At 45.1% G+C, this 24,095-nt stretch overlaps 1 protein-coding gene and 1 long non-coding RNA gene across 4 annotated transcripts in view; one reads left to right on the top strand and one right to left on the bottom strand.

Annotated features, from left to right (window-relative positions):
- Positions 1-1,074: 1,074 nt before the first annotated feature.
- On the bottom strand, positions 1,075-11,556 carry LOC130275999 (serine/threonine-protein kinase pim-3-like). Of its 2 annotated transcripts, none has more exons than XM_056524779.1 (6): positions 11,305-11,556; positions 5,438-5,538; positions 4,471-4,521; positions 3,761-4,124; positions 3,475-3,651; positions 1,075-3,301 (listed from the first exon to the last, which is right to left on the bottom strand). In XM_056524779.1, exons 1-6 carry the CDS (start codon positions 11,387-11,389, stop codon positions 3,126-3,128), a joined length of 954 nt encoding a protein of 317 aa, XP_056380754.1. In that variant the 5' UTR covers positions 11,390-11,556; the 3' UTR covers positions 1,075-3,125. The 2 variants fall into 2 exon arrangements, with proteins under 2 accessions (XP_056380754.1, XP_056380753.1); XM_056524778.1 differs by lacking the exon at positions 11,305-11,556 and adding an exon at positions 7,171-7,418.
- LOC130276001 (uncharacterized) overlaps positions 7,460-24,095 on the top strand; it is a 195,346-nt gene continuing 178,710 nt past the window's right edge. For both annotated transcript variants that reach the window (XR_008844984.1, XR_008844983.1), the window contains exons 1-2: positions 7,460-7,828; positions 9,700-9,829. This is a non-coding gene — a long non-coding RNA (uncharacterized LOC130276001). The remainder of the gene's footprint in view (positions 7,829-9,699; positions 9,830-24,095) is intronic.

Genomic DNA, 24,095 nt, shown 5'->3' with positions numbered 1-24,095 from the left:
TTACATCAAAGTTGGATCAGCCTGTAGTTTGGTTTTCCACTTTGATTTTGAGTGTGACTCCATATCCAGACCTCCATGGGTTGATAAATTTGATTTCCATTGATAGTTGAATGTGCTGACAAATCACACAAAAATTGTGTAAAGATTAAAGTATTTCATACGATTAGTTCATTCATATCTAGGATGTGTTATCTTAGTGTTCCCTTTATTTTTTTGAGCAGTGTAGTTCCCCACTGGAGTTACAGAAAACTAACCACAGTTGTATTGTAAAAGTTTGCCATGTTGCCCATTGCGTCCTGAAGAACAGCGGCCTTCAATGTCACCTTCTGTGGGAGTTGGCAGCAATGTTGAGACAATTATTGTAATGCATAAAGATTTATAAGAAACAACCACAAAAAAAAATTTTTTTTTTTTTTACAAAGTTTTATTAAAAGAAAATAGTTACAATTGAACACTTAAATAAAATTGAAAAAAAAATCTGAAATCCAGAATGTAGCAAAAAAAAAAAAAAAAACAAAACAAAACAAAAATATATATATATATATATATATAAATACCATTCATATTCCAAAAGGAAACAAAAGAGGTCTCTTTTTATAAATAAATTCAACCTCACTGAAAAAGTCAAATGAGGCCTTAGTTACATAGATTAAATAAAATAAATTAGGACATGACCAGTGAACACTGTGTGAGGTACTGTATGTACCCAATATAAACCTCTAGACACAAATAACGCCATAAGGCTTAGTTCATTTTTGTTCATTGTGGGAATGATCAGACTTGGTGTACAGATTTAAGACAATCAACCCACAGGAATATATAAACAAACAAAAAAAAAATCCCCACGTATCAGTAGATGTGCTAGATAGGTATGCAAGTCTGCATTAAGGCTAGAATTCCACTGAAGTTTTTGCCCTGCGTTTTTTTTTTGGCTTAACGCCAGAAAAACTGCCAGTTTTTCCCTGTGTGGAATTTGCCATTTTTGGCCCCTTTGGAATTTTTTGTACAAAAATAAGTTGGGTACCAAAAAAAAATAATAAAAAGGATGCAGTAGGGATGTAAAAAAAAAAAAAAAAAAAAAAAAAAAAAATGTATTTCATTTTTTTTTTATAACAAAATGTTAAATATAATATATATACACATATATACATACACATCTCTCTATCTCCATCACTTTTTTGGATCGCAAAAGTCCAAAAGAAGAATAAAAACCACCAAACTAGGTTTTGTTGGGCATTTTGAAAAACCAGCCTGAGCCCAAAATTGCTGAAAAACGCCAAGAGGATTTAAAAAAAAAAAAAAAAAAAAAAAAACACCAAACTAAAAAACGCCAAGTTGATCTAGCATTTTGCAGTTTACTATTGACATGCAGCTAACATCTGGACGCGGCGTTTTTTCGCTCAAAAAACGCAGTGCGGGAAAATTGACGTTTATTACGGCGTTTTTGCAAAAAAAAAAAAATCAATGGAATTCCAGCCTAAAGGCTCTTTTTAAGGAGCAAGTTATATCTTTTACGTTTTGGAGGACTAACAATTGTAAACTCGCCTCCACCTTACCATGCAGCAGCAGCATACTGATCCCTATTTACATCACCTCCCATTTCAAGTGGCTGGATTAGCCCACAGGAACAAGGCATGATATTAATAGCAAATTAATGCAATACTTACAAACCTTACTGGCTACTACCTTTTATGAAGTATCATACATGAACTATGCCACAAAAAGGAGGGGGAAGTCTGATGTGCTAAACATGTGACTCTTATAAAGGGCAATTTATCCACATCTGATGTTATATTTAGCTTCAAATCTTAAAGACAGTACAAGGTTCTGGATCAGAACTACAAGGAAAAAATACATTTCATATTCAGTGACATGGATGTGTTTAAAAAAAAAAAAAGTGTACCCAAACATTTATATACCAGCTAACATGTTAGAAAGCTGAGCAGAGATGAAGGGACACAGCGCTCTGCGGAGACCCCAACCGAGGAGTTATGTCAACATTAAGGTACACTTTAAGGCTCTGAAATAGTTAAAAAAAAATGAAATAAAAAATAATTTGATTGCATTTATACCATCACTGAACCAGCTACTGGATTTGCAGTCACTCCTATGCAACAGACCAAGGTTGTTCTGTTGCGTCTGGGGGTTACAGGTATGAGAAGCAGTCAGCTAGTAAAAACCAATAGCGCAAGACTGTTTTATCCTTTACGTTAACCCCTTTACTACCATGTAATGGTGCTGGTCCCCTTTTACAACAGAAAGAATGTTATTTGCGCTCTAATAAGGGTAAAAGAAAATTCAACTACTGGACATGGCATTAAATTGTGATTTTTTTTTTTTTTTTAGAAGATCCTGGCCCCTTCTAAACAAAATGTATCACTATTCGATGATTGTGATAATTTGATTAAAAAAGTTATGCAGGGTACACGGCTTGGCTTACATGCAGCCAGAAATGGCATTAACTCTTTACATGATGTTGGTATTACCACTCTGCTGCCTAACCCAATTCTGGTTGAGCTTTAAAGAGCATCCACTAAACCTTAAGACCTCTTCTGCAATGTACTTGGCTGTTGAAGATGAAAAGGACCCGGTCTGGTTTTACAGCCAATAGAGCTGGGGATGGCTGAAGTCTGGTCGCTGATATCTGCTATTGCTTGGTCCATGTATAAAATTAGTGTCAATCCAGTTGAATGCACACTCAAAACATACACATTTATGATGTCAAGTGTAAACTGCAGCTACTCAACCCCAATACAGCGGATAACTAGAGGAGCAAGAAGCAGAATAGTCTTGCTAGTAAAAACCCTGCACAACGGCTTCCAGGGCTACCTGGCCCCCCATCCCACTATAAAGCTCACACTCTTCCTGTAAAGTCGATTGGGAAAGTGAGAGGTCTCTGGAATAAGTCCACGGTCTGAGGTCACCACATTTTCTAGGTATGAAAAGAAATTAAGTCCCTTCTTAAGACCCCCAACGAGGTATATCACACACTGGTGGGACAGCTCCTTCTATCCCATCGGGAATCCAAGCTTGTAGACTGGATGCACAAGCCCACGCCAGCCCATTCACAACCGGGACTGCGGCAGATCCTTCCGGTCTCGCTTCATGAGCGTCTCTGTATGAAATTAGAGGCTCTCCTGCTTCGTGCTTGTTGATTCTTGGTCCAATTTCCTAGACACTTTATTGTCCTTTTGGTCTAAAAGATTTTCCTGGGAAAGCCAAGAATGGGCCAAAATCTGCTCAAGAGATGGTCTGTCTGAGGGTCTCTTAGACAAACACCACTCGATCAAGTTCTGGCAATCTGCAAAATAACCAAAACACAAATTGAATAAACGGCAATTCAAAAAAAGAAAACGTATCCCAACCCCCATTTCCACCTTACTTATGGGGAAATCTTTAACAATCAAATGTCCCCACCGCCTTAAGTTATAAGGTCTTGGAGGACACCTCTAATCATTTTAGGAATATTCTTACCTCTTGAAACCCTGCAGCGATACTGGATCTTTCCCTTGAGAATTTCTTCATCATGTTCAAAGGGGATGTCACCACAGACCATATCATACAGCAAGATACCAAGGGACCACACTGTAGCAGATCGTCCATGATACCTGTGGAACCGAATCCACTCTGGCGGACTATAGACACGTGTACCTATAAAAGACATAGGGGAATACAAAATTTACTCAAGATGCAAACCCTGCACATTAGAAGAAGTTTCAACTAGAAGCTTACATGTTATTCTCACTCAGATGAAACTTACCGTCAAAGTCAGTGTAAACAGCATCCCGTAGCAAGGCACCGGAGCCAAAATCTATCAGCTTCAGTTCAGCAGTCCTGAGGTCTACAAGAATGTTCTCATCTTTGATATCTCTGTGAACCACGTCGCAGGCATGGCAGTGCCGTACAGCCTCCACCACCTGACGGAAGAAGTTGGCTGCAAGTTCTTCACCAAGGGCCCCTCGTTCTGTGATGAAGTCGAACAGATCCTGTACGGGCTCTGGTCGCTCCATGATTATTATAAAGCCATCCGGCCTCTCGTACCAATCCAGGAGACGGATCACTCCTCGGCAGCCAGTGGACACTTTCTTTAGAAGGTAGATTTCCAGAGGAACCAAGGTTCCGTTCTGTAACATGAAAGTGACCATGAATAAAACTGTCCAAAATATAGTCAGCCAGCACTTTAGTTGATACCAAACTATTATATGGACCTGGCCTACAGGTGCACGCTACTAGGCTAAATATACAGCAACAGAAGAATGCAGCAGCACACTGCCAGCACAAGGATATAGATGAAACATGAATATGCAGTTAAAACATGGAGAGCTATACAGCTATGGTGTAATAGATGCAAATGTGAAACTATGAAATAGTGAGGCACTTAGCATATAATCTATCTATCTCACACAATCTAATAGTGTACAAGTATATATTTTTGTACATTTACCCCCTTTTTTGCACAAATGAACTTACCATGTGCTTCATTTCTCCAATCCTGTCCCTTGACACATGTTTGATTGCAACCTGTAAAAAGAACACATAACCATTAAAAACACACATCCAACACTAATATGCTTTATAATGTAATATAAGACAGTCTTTATCTTGCCTACATCATACCCTCATTTTCTCTCTGTTATCAGCCTGGCAGTACAGATTGCTATCATGCGCTGACATACATCATTGTCTTTAGAATGTTTTTGTGTCTAGAAAAGGTGCAAAAAAGGAGCAAACAGGGGTTTATTTGCTCCATTTGGTTTACACATTTCTGCTGATTTTGAGTTGCAATCCACGATATGGAAAGATTTTATGAACTGCGCCTTTTTGTGGAAAGGCGGAAAGCCACTGAAAAGTCTCAAACTACATCAGCCCAGACTTAGCTTTTTGGTGTATGTGAAGAGAGAAATTCCTAAAATGTGACCTGCACAAAATTTACCAAATTGCTCTGTGACCATTTAATAAATTTGGCGCTCCTACACATTACCGGTAGAGATGAGCGAACTTACAGTAAATTTGATTCGTCACGAACTTCTCGGCTCGGCAGTTGGACTTTTCCTGCATAAATTAGTTCAGCTTTCAGGTGATCCTGTGGGCTGGAAAAGGTGGATACAGTCCTAGGAGACTCTTTCCTAGGACTGTATCCACCTTTTCCAGCTCACCGGAAAGCTGAACTAATTTATGCAGGAAAAGTCAGCAACCGCCGAGCTGAGAAGTTCGTGATGAATCGAATTTACTGTAAGTTCGCTCATCTCTAATTACCGGCACACAAAAAAAAGGTGTAAAAAAAAAATAAAATGCTTCATTTACACCTACAATGATAAATGCCGGCCATGGTGACTATGTTACCCATCTGAGCTTTTTTACTCGTGCAATATAGGTGTATACTACTAATCCAGCATGTAAAATGTTAAAGAACATAATAGTATAGAACAACACTTACAGGTAATTTGTCTTCCAGCCTGACTCCAGAATAGACTGTGCCAAATCCCCCGGTGCCGATAACTGGGCCCACCTGATAGCAGTTCTCAAATGGTTCTTTTACTGTGGAGAAGAAAAAAAATAGGACGTTTATGGATGCATCCCGAAATATGACGAATAAGGCATTCAGCATAAAATATACCTGCAAATATAGCACAAGACTGTAACGTGATCATACTCATTGAGGTGGGAGGTCTGCACAGACCCCCATCATCTCTGATCATCTTAGATGATGATCTCAGAACAGGAGCCTCTTAGTCATCACTAGATGTAAGTGTACACAGCAGGTGAGTCCCCAGGCAATGTGTCCGCCTCATTCCTAGCAGCATCTCCTAGAAAGCAGCAGGATCTGGGAGACACCCTGTGGATAAGGCAACCCCCGCCCCTCCCCAAACATAGCTCTGCGGGTATCCCGGGAAAACCCCTCCCTCTGGAGGAGACCACCCCACACACTCTTGCTCCATGCAGTACCAGCTCATCTGCAAAGCGCCTCCACCCCTGGGAAGATCAATAGCTGCAGCCTCTCATTGCAGGTACCACATGTAAACTAGGCGCAGAGGCAGATAGCCATCATCTAGCCCACCGATCAATGATGGCCGCTCTCCTATCAGCATCGCACAGGGCTTAATCTAATCAGAGACCACAAGCACTAACCAGGGGGGCATCCTCAAGCCTTCGCAGTCCATGCGGGGCCAATGCAGATTGACAGCGGTGATTATAGGGCCACTGAAGACTACACAAATGTAATAGTAGCATAATAATCTTATAAAAGATTTATAATTCTCATATGCCATGTAATCCTGCCCCAGCACAGAGCAACCGGAGCAATGCTGTATAACAGAGACCTTAGACTGCTGTTTCCCAATCAGGGTGGCTCCAGCTGTTGCAAAACTACAATTCCCAGCATGCCCGGACAGCCGTTGGCTGTCCGGGCATGCTGAGAGTTGTAGTTTTGAAACAGCTGGAGGCACCCTGGTTAGGAAACACTGCCTTAGACAATCTACAGAGCCAATACAAAGCTAGAGCACAAGTGCAATTTAAGCATAAAGTAACAAAATGAGGCAAAAACCATTAGGACAGATGTAGCAGAGCTGAACAGGTCATATAGATCCATCCATGTGCAATATCAATGCAGCACATACAGATGTAGCAGAGCTGAGCTTCATCCATGTACAATATCAATGCAGCACATACAGATGTAGCAGAGCTGAGCTTCTCATATGGCTTCATCCATGTGCATTATCAATGCAGCACATACAGATGTAGCAGTGCTGAGCTTCTCATATGGCTTAATCCACGTGCAATATTAACCTAGTTACAGATGTAGCAGAGCTGAACATGTCATATGGCTTCATCCACGTGCACTATTAACCCATCAGTTACAGATGTAGCAAAGCTGAGCTTCTCATATGGCTTCATCCATGCTGCTTCCACCAAGTGCAGAACCATTCCAACAGATACAAGTGTACACAGCTGAGCTTCTCACTTGGCTCCATCCACGCTGCTTCCAATAGGTGAAATATAACAGATCGAGATGCCAATTCATTCCATCCAGGTTTCTTCCACCGGCTTTTACATAGGACTGCAGGTAAACCTCCACAACGTTGCAAGGAAACTACCGCTGAACAACCCATTCAGCTCTGCTACAACTACTCTCATTATAGGTAATCTATACCGATCAAGACATGTGTATACCTTGTGTGGTGTTCCCCTGCGCATCATCATCCCCAGCGCAGGATGAAGGGGGCGCAGAATTAGCCGCAGCGGGCTTTCTATAATAACACTGCAGAGGAGCCAAAGGATGGCGCTCCATGAAAGGTCCCGGTGCAGCCAGCAGCATGATTACAATGATCGGTCTCCCCCGTACACCGCACTGTCGTACCCGCGCACACACACCACGCTTTCCACACCGGCCGGTAGAACAACGAACTCCACGTGTGGGATGTGCGCTTACAATATTGTATATTATTCCCAAGGTATAAGAATTGGCCAATCACCGCTCTAGGAGGGTATAGCGCTGGCCAATCGGCGTGTAGGGATTGTGTCAGGGCGGGGCGGCTGCGACCAATGAAGGGGCGTCCCGGTGGAGTCCTATTCCCGCGTTTGAGAAGGGCTGGGCAGCCAATCAGAACGCAGGATGGACAAAGCTTTTGAATGCGAACGAGAAGAATGGGCGTGGCTTGCGGGTGACTAAGAATGTGTGGTAATGTCTCCTCCCACCCTCCCGCTAATCCGGAGCCGCCAGCTTTTTGTATAACAATGTAAAGTAGTTTGCATTGCGGCACAAGGGACTGAGAAGAGGCGGAATTTTCCAGTATGAAGCGATTGTCATGTGAAGGGCTGACTATTATATGTACGAGAAGTTTATCTCAGTTTACTAAACAATGGCTGGTAGCGAGGATGGCTGCGGGGCACCTTTGTTTCTACCCAAGCCTTTCATGAACACGACTCCCCCCACCCCACATTCCTATAGGATGAGAGTGTGGCCTGCTTATGGCGCCAAATCTGAGATCATATGAGGTAACTCACTCCACACAGGGTGAGGGGCCGGGGGTCTGCATTGTGCAAGGCTGGGTGGTCTCTGCTGCGTGCACAAAGGACGACACAGAGGTGCGAATAAAACAAGCACCTTCTCCAAACATTTGGTCCCTACATCCTTCCAATAACTACAACTCCCAGCAGACACCCCTAATAGCTACATTAATAGAAATGTAAATGAAAAGATAACCTGTATAAGCAACCTGGTTGGGATAACATCAAGTACCAGAGTGGCCTGAATGCTGGGAGTTGTAGTTCTTGAACTACAAGGTATATACAGTGGTCCCTCGAGTTACAATATTAATTGGTTCTGGGATGACCATTGTATGTTGAAACCATTGTATATTGAGACCAGAACTCTATGGAAACCTGGTAATTGGTTCTGAAGCCCCAAAATGTCATCCAAAAAATAGGAAAAAAAAAGTGAAGATTAAAGATAAATAAGTAGATAACTAATACAGATAAAGCAAATCCTTACACATAAAAGTAAGAAAGAGCTGCTGGGAGCTGTAAATCTCTGTCTATGTCAGTGTTTCCCAACCAGGGTGCCTCCAGCTGTTGCAAAACTACAACTCCCAGCATGCCCGGACAGCCAACAGCTGGAGGCACCCTTGTTGGGAAACAATGGTTTATGTAGAGAACAGGAGCTTCTTCAGGGTCCTATACAGTACACATAGTGTCCCAAATGGAGCCGCCCTTACTTGGTGTCCAAAAGGAGCAGCTAACCCTGGCACAGGTAAGGAGTAGTACAGATCTTGTAGTTCCTCCCTGTACTCTAGGGGGCGCTACCAGACAGCCATTCAGTGCATGTACTTCAGTAAAAGAGGTGATTTACCAGTGAATGTCCATTCTGATTGGTCGGTTGTGACATGTTGCACAGATCTGGACTGTCTGTAGCATTGTATGTTGAGTCTGGTTTCATGTTACAATGGTCCAGAAAAGACCATTGTATGTTGAAACTATTGTATGTTGAGGCCATTGTAAGTTGAGGGATCCCTGTAATGTCACTGCCTATGGGGGTGCAGTGACCACCTCCTGAGACAAGGGAGTACTATTTCAAAGCAAACCTAAGATGGATTGCTGCCAGGACAGGGGGGATATTGGTTACTGATTTAGTGTGTAAAGGTGATCCCTGACGCTTGTTACATTGGTAACTGACTTAAAGGAGGGTTTCCCAACCAGGGTGCCTCCAGCTGTTGCAAAACTACACCTAACAACATGCCCAGACTGCCTTTATCTGGGCATGCTGGGATATGTAGTTTTGCAACGGCCGGAGACATCCGGCTACACAGCCATGATCTCTTGGCTGTTGCAAAACTACAACTCCCAGCATGCACTGGCAACCTTGTAGTTGTAGTCATGCAACAGCTGGGGAATTATTGCTATACAGCAGAAGTCTCCACACAGCAGCCCTCCAGATGTTGAAAAACTGCAACTTCCTGCATGAAAAACCTACAACTCCCAGCATGCCCAGCTGTCCCCATGCTGGGTGTTGTAGTTTTTCAACATCTAGAGGGCTGCAGTTTGGAGACCACTACTATGCAGTATTAGACCAAGAAAACTTTTTAGCAAATTTTTTTTTATTTTTTTTTACAACTTTATTTATTCCAGCCATTTTGCTATCAATAATAAAGTCTATTGCGATCTCATAAATAAATATATATATATATTTTTAATAATATATAGGTCACTTGGCGGATTTCCCCTTCAGAAGTTTACATTCCATCCCATCTGTAATATTGGAAGGCATTCTGCGACGCCAGCGTCACCGAAACCCTCTCGGTGCACACCTAGTAGAGACGACGCCAATTAGAAGGTATGTAAATGTGCTGATGATCGGTGTGTGAGCGGCTGCGTGCTATGTGGCCCAGCCACATAATAAGAATTCTTTTTATAGCCTGCTGCCATTTCACTAGCGGCCATCAGGGGTCAGTCATGAGCGCACTGTTGACATTTTCCTTGCCAGATATGTCAGTGAAATTCTGTTAACCTCGCAGATGCCCTGTAATACCGCCCAAGCCCTTCTGCGCACTTAAAATACTGATTCGCTCTTTCACCTATATTCCCTCAGAATGCTGGGCATTTCCTCATTTTATAACCACTCCTTGTGATTTACTGTCAATATAATGCACTCGAGAAGCCATTTTTATTAGATAATTTTTTGACAATGTCTTTTTGTGAACCGGTGTAAATGTCACTATGCAAAAAAAAAAAACACAGCACCAAGCCAACCGAACCGGCAAATAATTTCTTACCGGCAGGGGTGACGGTTTCTGTTCTGTGCAGATAGGGCGTTTGTTTACATTGGGTTTCCATCTCCTAATACTCTTATGTAATCTTGTATCTTCAAAGATAGGGGCTGGCGTAAATAGCGAACCCCAGTGGGGAATGTGCAGGTTCAGTCATCTGCCATGTTTATTTTAAATAGGCAAGCATTATATGCCAACAGAGACAAAAATGGACAATGAAAAAACTACATTTATTTTAAAAGGGTGATTTTTTTTTTTTTTTTATATATATAAAAATCAAAAATCCACTAATAATGGGTTAACACATGTAGCCTACTATTAATAGATTTCTACACATCTACCCCTCGTGACATGTAAAGCAGGAGCTCAGTGTCCGTTAACCTGTTTAATCACAAAATTGTATCATGATATTCCATGATATTGTGTCGCCCTCCTGCAGCTTTGATTGCAAGCTCCGGAGTTTAATAGATGCATAGATGAGTATTGGGATAACACCAGCTGCAAACACGACACGTCATCCATCTTATCTGCGTGCTGTGTTACACCAAACCCTGGGACCCCCAGTCCCCCATGTCATCTGTGTGTTTATATATCATATGAGGTGCTTAGGAGCAGCCCTGGCCCTGTAGACATTATAGAATACGACAGTGTTATAATATCATATCGCACAGATGGCGTGGTTCCCTTTGCACAGATAGGCTTCCCCGGTGGTTACCTAACATCCCCCCTCTCTCTCTGTACACATCCCATAGATGTTCAACCGCCGCTGCTGCTGTGGCAGATCACATGATATTCCAGTGTAATATTGAGTTTAGAGCTGTCATAATCTCTTCTCTACAATTATTCCCTCAGTGCCTATGATGCAGAAAGCTTGTGTTATGAATCACACTCATGCATTAATATTTATAGCCCATGAAGACATCATGTGCTCCGTCAGCCGTTAAATTCATAATATTAAACAAATAGATGTGCAAAAAATAAGCATTTTAAATTATATAGCAGCAGCAGTATTATTGAATTGCAATAGGAAATTTTGACTTACCAGCTGGAAGATCATCTTTGGGGAATACCGAATTCAGGAGGTAATTGTGGATTTTCTGATGGTAGATGACTTGTACCGATGACATGATGGCAATGTCGGCAGGGTAAATCTTCGTGAAGGTCTTGCCGTAATATCTTCTCCAGGCTCCTCTGCCTTTCCTGCTGACACTTGAAAGTCCAGTTGCTTGTATAGTCCAAGAATGATCAGTCCTCTAAGATAGCAGCGTTCACATTGACTGAAGCTCAAGGACTCTGCAACATGACACTGCTGACAGCGAGGTAGGGGGAGGGTCTGGGGGAGGGTAAAGTTACACGCCTACCCACCCATCAGTGACTAAGTATGGAGCTGCATGCTTCCATACAACTACAGCATTCTTTTTTATTTGAAAACTCTTATTGTTCCAGCTGCTGGGGCGCCTGTGTGCTTACCTCTACGCCAGAACGTGTTTTTTTTTTTTTTTCCCTGTGAACATTACAACAGTTTTCATTACACTAGGTCCTTTACTTGATCAGCTGAAGCTGTCCGTAGACATTAAAAAAATCTTTCTTTATGTGTTTGGATTTTGTGATCATAGTCCAACAGTTAAAACTTTTGTAGCTGACTGTCCTGTCTATGGGCTTAATTTTTTACATGTACGATAAGTAATTGAAAATGTGATTTTACCACACGCTGAATATATGCTGTTTTACATTTTCAATTCCACAGCTAGCACAAATGAAGCCAAGTTCACACATTTCAGATTTGACAGTCCACATGAATGGATTTTCTGCAATCCCGATAAATCTGCACAAAAATTTTCTGTGGCATGTTTTCTCAATGTTGCAGAATAGACTACAGTAGAAATACGTAGTATTCACCCTATTTGCCCTTGTGCGGATCTGAGAGAAGGCAAACTGCACATTTGTGGCAGAAATCTGAAGGTCAGCTTTGGATCTCTGTCAGAACAGTCCACTTTATTGCTGCAATTTTGCAGTTCTCATAGCAATAAATATGCAACATGCACACTATGTCTGAATGTAACTGGCAGCAGCTTATCTCCCAGAGAACCAACTTTCCCAACCCTTCTCATCTGTTGGAGAGGCCCCCAGACTTAACAGGTGATTGACAGTATTAAGGGGCCTTTAGGCTGTGTTCACATTCTGACATTATGTTCTTGCAGGATGTTTAAAGGGGTTGTTCAGGAATAGAAAAAACAGAACAAATTTCTTCCAAAAATTACACCACACCTGTTGTGTGAGAAATAACCACTTGGCTCCATTTACTATGATTGAACTAAGTTGCAGTACCACACACACACAACCTAAGGACAGGTGAGGTGCTGATTTGGAAGAAATGTATTCTGTTGTACCTTGGATAACCCCTTTAATGGCAAACATCTATCTCACACACACACACTGGGCTGCTCCAGCTGAAATTGACAAGTTCCACCAATTTTTAAAAAAATGGCAGACTGTAGAACGCCACTTAATACTTTGGCAAACTGTGACACAACACTGAGACGTGTATCCAGGCAAAGTTCCTCTAACTTAAAGGGGAACACCGCCACTAGACATGTTATCCCCTATCCAAAGGATAGAGGATAACATGTCTGACCGCAGGGTCTGGCCAAAGGGGACCCCCGCGATCTCTGCCGCGGCACCCCAGTCATCCGGTGCACGGAGCGAACTCAGCTTCGTGCTGGATGACTGGCGATCACTGCCGCCATGCGCCCTCCATTTATGTCTATGGGAGGAGGCGTGACGGCTGTGTACTAGCCCTTACGCCCCCTCCCATAGACATGAATGGAGGTGGCGTGGTGTGACATCACAATCACGGAAGCCCTTTGGATAGGTAATAACATATCTAGGGGCGGAGTACCCTTTAACAAGTGTGCACTGATTCAACATGAGGCAAAATGAGATCCACTGTCAAAACAGCAAGGTCCTTGGGCATCTTAACATTGTGAACTCCTTGAGGAAGAATGCTTAAAGCTGAACAATCCTTGCAGCTGGACTTTCGGCAAGGCACAGGCTTGACTTGTTTGAAGACAGGACTCGTGACAGTGTGGCCAACTTGATGGAGGTATGAGTGACATTAGCTATATCTAGGCTAACAGACTTAGTTTCCCACTTTTTGTCACATTTCTGAGGAAACTACCGTAAGTCTATTAGCCTAGGTATATCTAATGTCAGTCATACCTCCATCAAGTAGGCCACACTGTCACTAGTCCTGTCTTCAATCAAGTCCGAGCCTTGGCCTAATCAAGGCCAATTTGGTTTCTCGGTTTCTGTAACATTTCTCAGGAAACTAATGTGGTCTTGGCTAGGCCAAGGCTCTGACATACTAGAGCAGTGTGGCTGTTGTTACGCCTAGCGCTCCGGGTCCCCGCTCCTCCCCGGAGCTCTCACGGCGTCTTTCTCCCTGCAGCGCCCCGGTCAGTCCCGCTGACCGGGAGCGCTGCACCGTCATGGCCGTTGGGGATGCGATTCGCACAGCGGGACGCGCCCGCTCGCGAATCGCATCCCAGGTCACTTACCCGTCCCGGTCCCCTGCTGTCATGTGCTGGCGCGCGCGGCTCCGCTCTCTAGGGCGCGCGCGCGCCGGCTCTCTGAGACTTAAAGGGCCAGTGCACCAATGATTGGTGCCTGGCCCAATTAGCTTAATTGGCTTCCACCTGCTCCCTGGCTATATCTGATCTCCTCCCATGCACTCCCTTGCCGGATCTTGTTGCCTTGTGCCAGTGAAAGCGTTTAGTGTGTCCAAAGCCTGTGTACCTGAACTTCTGCTACCCATCCTGACTACGAACCTTGCCGCCTGCCCCCGACCTTCTGCTACGTCTGACCTTGCCTCTGCCTAGTCCTTCTGTCCCACGCCTTCTCAGCAGTCAGCGAGGTAGAGCCGTTGCTAGTGGATACGACCTGGTTGCTACTGCCGCAGCAAGACCATCCCGCTTTGCGGCGGGCTCTGGTGAAAACCAGTAGCCTCTTAGAACCGGTCCACTAGCACGGTCCACGCCAATCCCTCGCTGACACAGAGGATCCACTACCTGGAAGCCGAATCGTGACAGTAGATCCGGCCATGGATCCCGCTGAGGTGCCGCTGCCAAGTCTCGCTGATCTTCCCACGGTGGTCGCTCAGCAATCGCAGCAGATTGCCCAACAAGGACAGCAGCTGTCGCAGTTGACCGCCATGTTACAGCAACTTCTGCCTCTGCTACAGCAGCAACCATCTCCTCCGCCAGCTCCTGCACCTCCTCCGCAGCGAGTGGCCGCTCCTAACCTCCGTTTGTCCCTGCCGGACAAATTTGATGGGGACTCTAAACTCTGCCGTGGATTTTTGTCTCAGTGTTCCCTGCATATGGAGATGTTGTCGGACTTGTTTCCTTCAGAACGGTCTAAGGTGGCGTTCGTAGTGAGCCTTCTTTCAGGAAAGGCCTTGTCTTGGGCCACACCGCTCTGGGACCGCAATGATCCTGCCACAGCCACAGTCCAGGCCTTCTTCGCTGAACTCCGGAGTGTCTTCGAGGAGCCAGCCCGAGCTTCTTCTGCCGAGACTGCCCTGTTGAACCTGGTCCAGGGTAATTCTTCAGTGGGCGAGTACGCCATCCAATTTCGCACTCTAGCTTCCGAGTTATCATGGAATAACGAGGCTCTCTGCGCGACCTTTAAAAAAGGCCTATCCAGTCGCATCAAGGATGTGCTGGCCGCACGAGAGATTCCTGCCAATCTGCAAGAACTCATCCATCTAGCTACCCGCATTGACATGCGTTTTTCTGAGCGACACCAAGAGCTCCGCCAGGAAAAAGACTTAGATCTCTGGGCACCTCTCCCACAGTATCCGTTGCAATCTACGCCTGGGCCTCCCGCCGAGGAGGCCATGCAAGTGGATAAGTCTCGCCTGACCCAGGAAGAGAGGAATCGCCGTAGGGAAGAAAATCTCTGTCTTTACTGTGCCAGTACCGAGCATTTCTTGGTGGATTGCCCTATCCGTCCTCCACGCCTGGGAAACGCACGCACGCACCCAGCTCACGTGGGTGTGGCGTCTCTTGGTTCCAAGTCTGCTCCTCCACGTCTCACGGTACCCGTGCAGATTTCTTCTTCAGCCAACTCCTCCCTCTCAGCCGTGGCCTGCTTGGACTCCGGTGCCTCTGGAAATTTTATTTTGGAGTCGTTTGTTAATAAATTCAGCATCCCGGTGACCCGTCTCGTCAAGCCACTCTACATTTCCGCGGTCAACGGAGCCAGATTGGACTGCACCGTGCGTTACCGCACAGAGCCCCTCCTCATGTCTATTGGACCCCACCTTGAGAGGATTGAGTTCTTCATTCTCCCCAACTGTACCTCTGAGGTCCTCCTCGGTCTGCCTTGGCTCCGGCTTCATTCCCCCACCATTGATTGGACCACCGGGGAGATCAGGAACTGGGACTCTGCCTGCCACAGGAAGTGCCTCTCCCCCCCTCCCAGTCCCGTCAGGCAAGCCTCTGTGCCTCCCTATGGCCCCCGTCCTGGTGTCACACTGCCCCGTGCCAGGCCTCGCCCTCTGCCCTCCCTCCCCATTCCCACTCCTGCTGTACTGCCTGCCGTTGAGGAAACCCTCCATTCTTTCCCGGTGTCCTCATCCCAGGGGAGGCAGTTACCGGACAAAGAGAAGGGGAGACCTAAGGGGGGGGGTACTGTTACGCCTAGCGCTCCGGGTCCCCGCTCCTCCCCGGAGCGCTCACGGCGTCTTTCTCCCTGCAGCGCCCTGGTCAGTCCCGCTGACCGGGAGCGCTGCACCGTCATGGCCGTTGGGGATGCGATACGCACAGCGGGACGCGCCCGCTCGCGAATCGCATCCCAGGTCACTTACCCGTCCCGGTCCCCTGCTGTCATGTGCTGGCGCGCGCGGCTCCGCTCTCTAGGGCGCGCGCGCGCCGGCTCTCTGAGACTTAAAGGGCCAGTGCACCAATGATTGGTGCCTGGCCCAATTAGCTTAATTGGCTTCCACCTGCTCCCTGGCTATATCTGATCTCCTCCCATGCACTCCCTTGCCGGATCTTGTTGCCTTGTGCCAGTGAAAGCGTTTAGTGTGTCCAAAGCCTGTGTACCTGAACTTCTGCTACCCATCCTGACTACGAACCTTGCCGCCTGCCCCCGACCTTCTGCTACGTCTGACCTTGCCTCTGCCTAGTCCTTCTGTCCCACGCCTTCTCAGCAGTCAGCGAGGTAGAGCCGTTGCTAGTGGATACGACCTGGTTGCTACTGCCGCAGCAATACCATCCCGCTTTGCGGCGGGCTCTGGTGAAAACCAGTAGCCTCTTAGAACCGGTCCACTAGCACGGTCCACGCCAATCCCTCGCTGACACAGAGGATCCACTACCTGGAAGCCGAATCGTGACAGTTGTCTAGACATGCTGGAAGTTGTAGTTTTGGGCTGGAGGCACACTGGTTGGGAAACACTGTATTAGCGTCAGATCAAGATTCACCTCTTTTCTTAGGCTACGTAGAATCTAGAATGACACATACACAATGTAGGAAACAGTTACTTAGGCCTTTAGCATCTTTAAAATACACTTTTTGTCCAGCAAACTTTTTAATACCTCTGCCACCCAACTAGTCTGTGTAGGAGCTTGTGAATCTTATTCTGGGCCATCACAGTTGACATTTTCTGTAATTCCTTTTTGATGGTGAAAAAAAGATTAAAACATATCAGTGTGGATTGCTTTCTTTTTTGCATGATATAGCATATACTGTACACGTGCGCTTTAACATAGTCCCATAAGGATAGATTAGGTATAATGCAGCTTCATTAGTTTGATAATTGTACCCAATGTTGTTATGGAGCCACCATCTGTCAGTTCAAGATCATGATTACTTTTTTGGAATATTATCATAGTTTGCATGACTGGACAGTGGTACAACTAAAATAGAGACAATAAACCATCCTCTCCCCAGAGACCTCATTCACTATTACTGAATCCTCAACTAGATAATATGTGATTCAGTCCTATTACTGCCTTTGTCCTAGGATTGGGACCCAGCCCCCCATGGCACTACAAGGGAAAGGAATCAGCCTCAGACAGCTTGAGGTTACCCCACTCAGATTAGGTTATTTCATTACTTTGGTTTGATATGATCCTTCACTGCTGATGACTTATTATATCAGGGCCATATACTGGCAACAATTTACCATTCAGGTTGGGCACCAACCATATTATTTAAACCCTAGAAACTGAATGAATATATAAAATAAAAATAAAAAATTGCAGCGATTACAGACCCCAGTCTTGGGTATGATGCCTAAAGGTTTGTACACCTGGATTTGTGGATTTTCTGTAATTCCTTTCAAGCTTAGTCAGGTTGGATGTGGACTGTTGATGGAAGCCTTTTTGGCAATGTTCGATTTTGCTCAGGGCTCTGGATGGGCCACTCAAGTACATTCACAGAGTTGCCATTCCTTCGTTGTCTTAGCTGTGTGCTTAGGGTGACTGGGGAATCCTCAGCCCAGTTTGAGGTCCAGAGTACTCTGAATCCGGCTCTTGTTAATAATATCACCTTTGCTTTAACCCTGACCAGTCATCCTGTCCAAGCTCCTGAAAAACAAATGCTCCTACCACCACCATGTTCCACTGCAAGAAATGGTATTTGACATTGGTTTCTTCCATGAATAATGCTTAGAGTTAATCTGATTACTGATTACTCAGTCTCGTAGTCCTTTTAGGTGTGTGTTTTTTTATTTTTTTAAAATTTTTTGTGCAAGCCCCAGATGAACTTTCATGTGAAAAGCACAGGTTGGCATTCCGCACATTTTCAGCGCTAGGATCAATTGGAAATGCGCCGTCTCCATAGATGGCAATGCATTTCTGAGCAGAATCCGCAGAAACAATGAACATGCTAATGCTTTTTGCAAACGCAGAAATCTTGATTTCCGTGACGGATGTTTCTGCCCAGGAAATTCCGGTGTGTGCACAGTGCAGCAGAATCCCATTGAAATCAATAGGTTGCAGGAAGGGTCCTGGTTGTTGAAAATGACTTTCATTTAAGAATTATGGAGGCCACTGTACTCTTCAGAACTTTCAGTCCAGCAGAATGTGCAAAGAGAATGGGAGCACTATAAAGCTAAACTCTCATTATGGAGTACAGTGGTCCCTCAACATACGATGGTAATTCGTTCCAAACGACCCATCGTTTGTCGAATCTATTGTATGTTGAGTGATTCGTGCAATGTAAAAAGTGCATTTAATACTCACCTGTCCCCGCCGCTCCGGACCGCGTCCTCACCGCTCCCGATGCTGTCCCAGGGGCTCCCGATGCTGTCCCGCTACAGCGTCGTCTTCGGGATACTCCGGCTTCTTCCGCATCTTCTCCGGTGTCCGGGCCTTGCTTTCTGGTGACGTTATTACGTTGCTGTGCTGGGAAGGCGTGCGCAGCAACGTAATAACGACGCCGAAAAGCGAGGAAACTATCAGAGTTTACAGGGCTTTTCTTAAAGATCCTATGGCCAAACTCCCCTGTAGTCAGTTTGTTAATAACTAATGTTCTTAATTAAGGAAATAAACAGTTTTATTAAGCGTTGGCCTATTTTGGACAGTTCCTTCATTTTCGAAGGGTCCTCTGAAAATAAGTTGATTACATGGTGTTTTGCTCTTCAAACTAGAGCTCTGCATTAGGGATTGGGATTCCTTGGGACCCAATGAAAGACATGTGGGCACAGGCGAGAATGAGGTTGCTGCCAGGCGGATAGGCACTATGTGTCTCACAAATACCGCACTGCATACCCGGCCTCTATGACAGTCTGCAAATTTGATGCCGCCAGTGATTTAAAGTGGTCGCGACATCAGCAACCTGTTAAGGATCTGTAGCACGGGGCGGAGCTACATTGAGCCATGGCGGCTGCCGGCACTGATGAGTGACGTCACACCACGGAGCCGGAGGATGTCACTCATCAGTACAGCTCAGAGGAGGTTGCACCCGCTGAGACCCATCACCTGAGCCTGTGAGAGACCACCGGAGGACACAGGACAGGTAAGAAACAGCAAGGGGATCAGAGGTAGGGGGAAGAGGAGGGGGAGGGGAAATTAAAATGGCATGGGGGTGTGGGAGCGAGTAAAAATGGCACAGGGTGGTTGGGGGAATTAAAGTGGAATAGGGGGCAGGGCATTTTAGCCAGAGCTGGCTGGATTGGACACGCAAGTGGCTTGAGCGGGCAGGAGTAGAACACACACCTTGCTGGAGCCGGCAGTAATTAGGGATCGACCGATTATCGGTCTGGCCGATATTATCGGCCGATAATCACGATTTTGGGCATTATCGGTATCGGCAATTACCTTGCCGATATGCCGATAATGCCCCGCACCGCCCCCACCGCACCGCGACCGCCCCCCCCACCGACCCACTACACAGTGTCGCACCCCCCACCATTGCCTCCCCCCATCCCCGGTTTTATAATTGCTTGTTCCAGGGGCCCGGGGTCAACACTATTTCTGGCTCCTGCTGCGTCCTGCGTTACGCTGTGCGCAATGACGAGTGATGTAACTCGACGCAACGTCACTGTCAGTGCGCACAGTGACAGCTCAGGAGGACGCCACCTCAGCCAGATGTAGAGTGGACCCTGGGCCCCGGGAACAGGTAATTATAAAACCGTTAATGGGGGAGGCAATGGGGCCGGTGCGGCGGGGTGCGGGGCGGTGGGGAGGAGCGGTGCGGCAGTGGGGGGGGGGGGGGGGGTGAGCGTTGTCAGGACTCAGGACCCCCGGACATGCAGAGGGAGAGAAGCGGATGTCGGCGGCCGTCTATGGCACTGCAAAATCCGCTGCAGTTCATTGATTTAAAGCGCCCGCTTTAAATCAATGATCTGAAGCGGTGGGGGGGGGGGGGGGTGGGCGGGGTAAATAGCCGATTAATTATACTGGAATATCGGTATAAGTTATCGGCTATCAGCCCTAACCTCCACAGATTATCGGTATCGGCCCTAAAAAAAACGGTATCTGTCGATCCCTAGCAGTAATGGTCAAAAATTCAGCAGGAGCTTCAGACCACCCCAGGTGGAATGTAGCCATAAATTGCCACTGTTCCTGCAGTGCCGCTATTAAGCATTACACAGTGTCCTTGTAGTGGAACTTCTTGCTCTTCTAGCAGTGGAACTCAGTAAGGCAATGACAGGGAATCTGGTTAACTTGCTTTGTCTCATTTAGGTAGCAATGTCAGTGACAAAGTTATAGCTAATAATTGCTAATCATACATTTCTAAATGTAATATTTGTAGTTATTTTGGGCTGGAGCGTCTCTCGATTGAGCTGCCTTCTTTAGTTCCCCTTAGTTTATTACTTTTACCATGTTGATCTGCATATTTTGTTGTGTTACTGCTCTGTTGTTGCACATGACATTGTTTATTTGTGTTGCTCAGGGTGTGACGCATCTTTGCAATGCTCTGTGTATTGCTACATTTGTATCCAGGCGGCAGCTTTGTTTTATATCTCAAGGCCACAAATGTACATAACTCCGATGTAAAGATGATACCAACACAAGGAAGCAATAAATGTAAAGTGATTAGTTGTAAATGATCTCCTGCATGGAGTGAGAATTATTATCACACCCAGGATTTGTTTTCCGTTCATATATTCTGCTGTATTGGGCCATTGCAGTAGTACTGCTCGCCGTAGACACACTATTTGTCTGCCAACCGATCTTTCTGGTAGCAATTACAATTAATTTTATTGAATGTAGAGGAAATGAATGGTAACCAGACATTTCTGGCGCTGCTCATCTTTAGGAGGAAGCATTGTGTCCCCTGAATCCCAAATGAGAACATCATTGGCACCCAATGACAGGAATCTTTTTTTTAGGAAGGTTGATATGAAATGAAATCCGCAACAGTGTTAGACAAAAATCAGTGGTAGACAAAAATCTCAAGAGGATCCGAGGCGACCTATTAGGGCAGCCTATAAGGGGAAACAAAACAGACATTTTGGATTGTTACCTGTACTTTCCTTTCTATGTCCAGAATGGCACTTAAGAAATCTGGTACTGTTTTCAAGATCTCTATTTGTTGTCATTAAAGCAAAATATTCCTATGTATATACAGAGGCTGAAACCCTGTCCAGATCATGTCCAGTTGACACAAGGGCATCATTTGATACAAGAGAGAACTGAATTGGGCACTTGTGTTGGTATGAATAGGTTGGGGCAGGTGTTCAGCCCCTGAATATAAATGATGCTTCCATCTTTCAAATGTTAAGGCCCTGCAACAGTCTATTTAGAAGGTTGCAGAGCTTTTTATTTGCTGGATATAGACCTCTTACCCCCTTCTCTTAAAACATGTGCACACTAGATATGTGAAGTATCACCCCCCCCCCAATCCTGATATGTGTTGTACACATATTAAGGAATATCTGAAAAAATTACATTTGTTACATGCAGGAAAAAAATGTGCACTAAAGATTGACTGCTGGACATTCATGCCTTTGAAGGGGTTCATGGTCCCTTCTTATCAAACTGCTGCATCCTAGAATTATTGCTGCTGATTAACTTGTCTGTCGAACAAGGGGTGATTTGACTTGCTATAACTATTTATATCCAGTAAAACGGCAAGATATTTTATTACATTTTTTTTTAAAATAAACTGTACTGAACACACTCACTGCAGCCACTGTGTAAACAGCTTATTCTAATGACCGCACCGACCTCACTACATGAGTGATATGACCGCAAGAGGTCAGTGGGGACAATGAGGACAGGGCCCGGTTCAGTCGCCATGGTAAGTTTACCACTTCTTCCTCTGCTAACAATCACTCTATCTGTTCATGGCTCTTGGTTCTTGTAGAGGATGTAAAGCCAAGAGGTCTCCATGCTGCACACATTGATTAAAAGGAGAATCGGCTCCTGGGGAGCAGCTACAGTCATATGGTATGCTTACATCTAATGTATATGCTTATTAATATATAGGCTACCTGTATGTTCACACAGAAAGCAATTTATACATGTCAGAAAGATCTATGACTGTGCTTAAAGCCAGCGCTGAGATTTCTATTTAATCATGATGAACTCTGCTTTCCTCTCTACTGCCGACCCTGTGCTATAGAATTGAGGGCAACAGCATTAAAACCAGGGATGGGTGCAAAGCTATATCAGGCCTCCGCCTCCTGTAGGAGACACTGGCGTGCCCATTCTATAAGATAAAACCAACCCCCACCTACTGGAGCACCCCAAGCAGGCTGCTGGTTCACCGAAAAGGTCCCCTATTTTTTTTACTCACCACCTAAACATTGATAGGTGGGTGATAACAGTTAATTTCTCCCCACCTCTACCATTTTTCCACCCTACAGAACATGGTTTAGCATTGGTGTTTTGGGGGGATGCACATGTCATCAGCCAGGTTCTGTAATGATCTCCTCTATAATATTCGCCTTCTATATTTTCCAGGAGCATCTGTTTTGTTTCTCACCTTTGAGAAACAGGTTTGGGAAGAAGGCTTTGGCTTTGCCTACAGTTTAGGCTAGTTACACACTAGTATGATATAGGCACGTTTTTGCATCCGTATTATGGCTGCTAGTCCCGGCCTGACTGCGGATACAACGACCGAAACTGAAAGCATCAAAGATTGCTATGATGCGGTCACTTCAGGGCTGTAGACTATAGTTGGGCTGGGGCTGGCTTTTACACAAGTATATTTCAATCACATTTAAAATTGTGGAAAAAAAATTGTAAAAATCTATATGACAGATCTTGCCTAGAGCAGAGTAACTTAAATGAATGCAGCAGACCTACTTTAAACACGACTCTGTATGGCTGCTGTCCCTTTAAAGGGGTATTCCAGGCCAAAACTTTTTTTTATATATCAACTGGCTCCGGAAAGTTAAAAATATTTGTAAATTACTTCTATTAAAAAATCTTAATCCTTCCAATAGTTATTAGCTTCTGAAGTTGAGTTGTTGTTTTCTGTCTAACTGCTCTCTGATGACTCACGTCCCGAGAGCTGTGCAGTTCCTATGGGGATATTCTCCCATCATGCACAGCTCCCCGGACGTGACATCATCATTGAGCAGTTAGACAGAAAACTTCAGAAGCTAATAACTATTGGAAGGATTAAGATTTTTTTTTATAGAAGTAATTTACAAATCTGTTTAACTTTTCGGAGCCGGTTGATATATACATAAAAAAAAGCTTTTGCCTGGAATACCCCTTTAAGTCCAGACCTTTTAGCTTAGGCCAGCTTCCTCTGTCCAATCTTTCTAGTCAGTGCCTGCCAACTTACAGCCTCTTGTCTCCTGCCATTGCTCCAAGTAGGAGAGTCCTTTATGAAGTACCTGCATGCAAGCTGAGATGGTCTTCAGACCTAATGCACCAGCATCAGGTCCCCTTACAAGGGATACTCTGGACTCCTCTTATTTGGAATCCCTCACACAGGTGTCAGCTTGACAGGCTCCGAGTTTTGTGACACTCTTATATGCAACTGAATGAGGTGCTCAGACCTCAGAAGAGGCTGACAAAGCTTACAAAGCTATCTTTATAGCATCATTCGTAACATCAAGCCAGAACTAGTATTGGACCCAATTATAAACAGTGGCACCTCCCTCTGGGACGAGGGTACCCCATTAAATAAGCTGTTCCAACAGGAGATCTCATTGTCTAGATTAGTCAGGGCCTGGCAGGAATCTCCCAGTGCCATGATGACCACTGATGATAGAGAAGGGACTTTAGTTGGCATCAGTTTCAAATTGTCAAGAACGTTATAACAAGTTCTGGAACTCTTACCTCGCAACAATTTGTACGTTTGTTCATAAAGTGACATCAATACCATAATCATAGTCACTGAACAGATTTTAATAAAGTACAA

The sequence above is a fragment of the Hyla sarda genome, chromosome 6 (genome assembly GCF_029499605.1).
Source record: "Hyla sarda isolate aHylSar1 chromosome 6, aHylSar1.hap1, whole genome shotgun sequence".
NCBI lineage: Eukaryota > Metazoa > Chordata > Amphibia > Anura > Hylidae > Hyla > Hyla sarda.
The sequence above is the reverse complement of the archived record's forward strand: the minus strand, read 5'-3'. Positions and strand labels throughout refer to the sequence as shown.

Excerpts from the sequence above, each read along its gene's own strand:
- LOC130275999 (XM_056524778.1), bottom strand. The coding sequence starts at position 7,315 with ATGCTGCTGGCTGCACCGGGACCTTTCATGGAGCGCCATCCTTTGGCT. Across the intron at positions 4,125-4,470 it reads TTGGAGAAATGAAGCACATG|AACGGAACCTTGGTTCCTCT; the intron begins GTAAGTTCATTT and ends TTCATGTTACAG. Across the intron at positions 3,652-3,760 it reads TGTTTACACTGACTTTGACG|GTACACGTGTCTATAGTCCG; the intron begins GTAAGTTTCATC and ends TGTCTTTTATAG.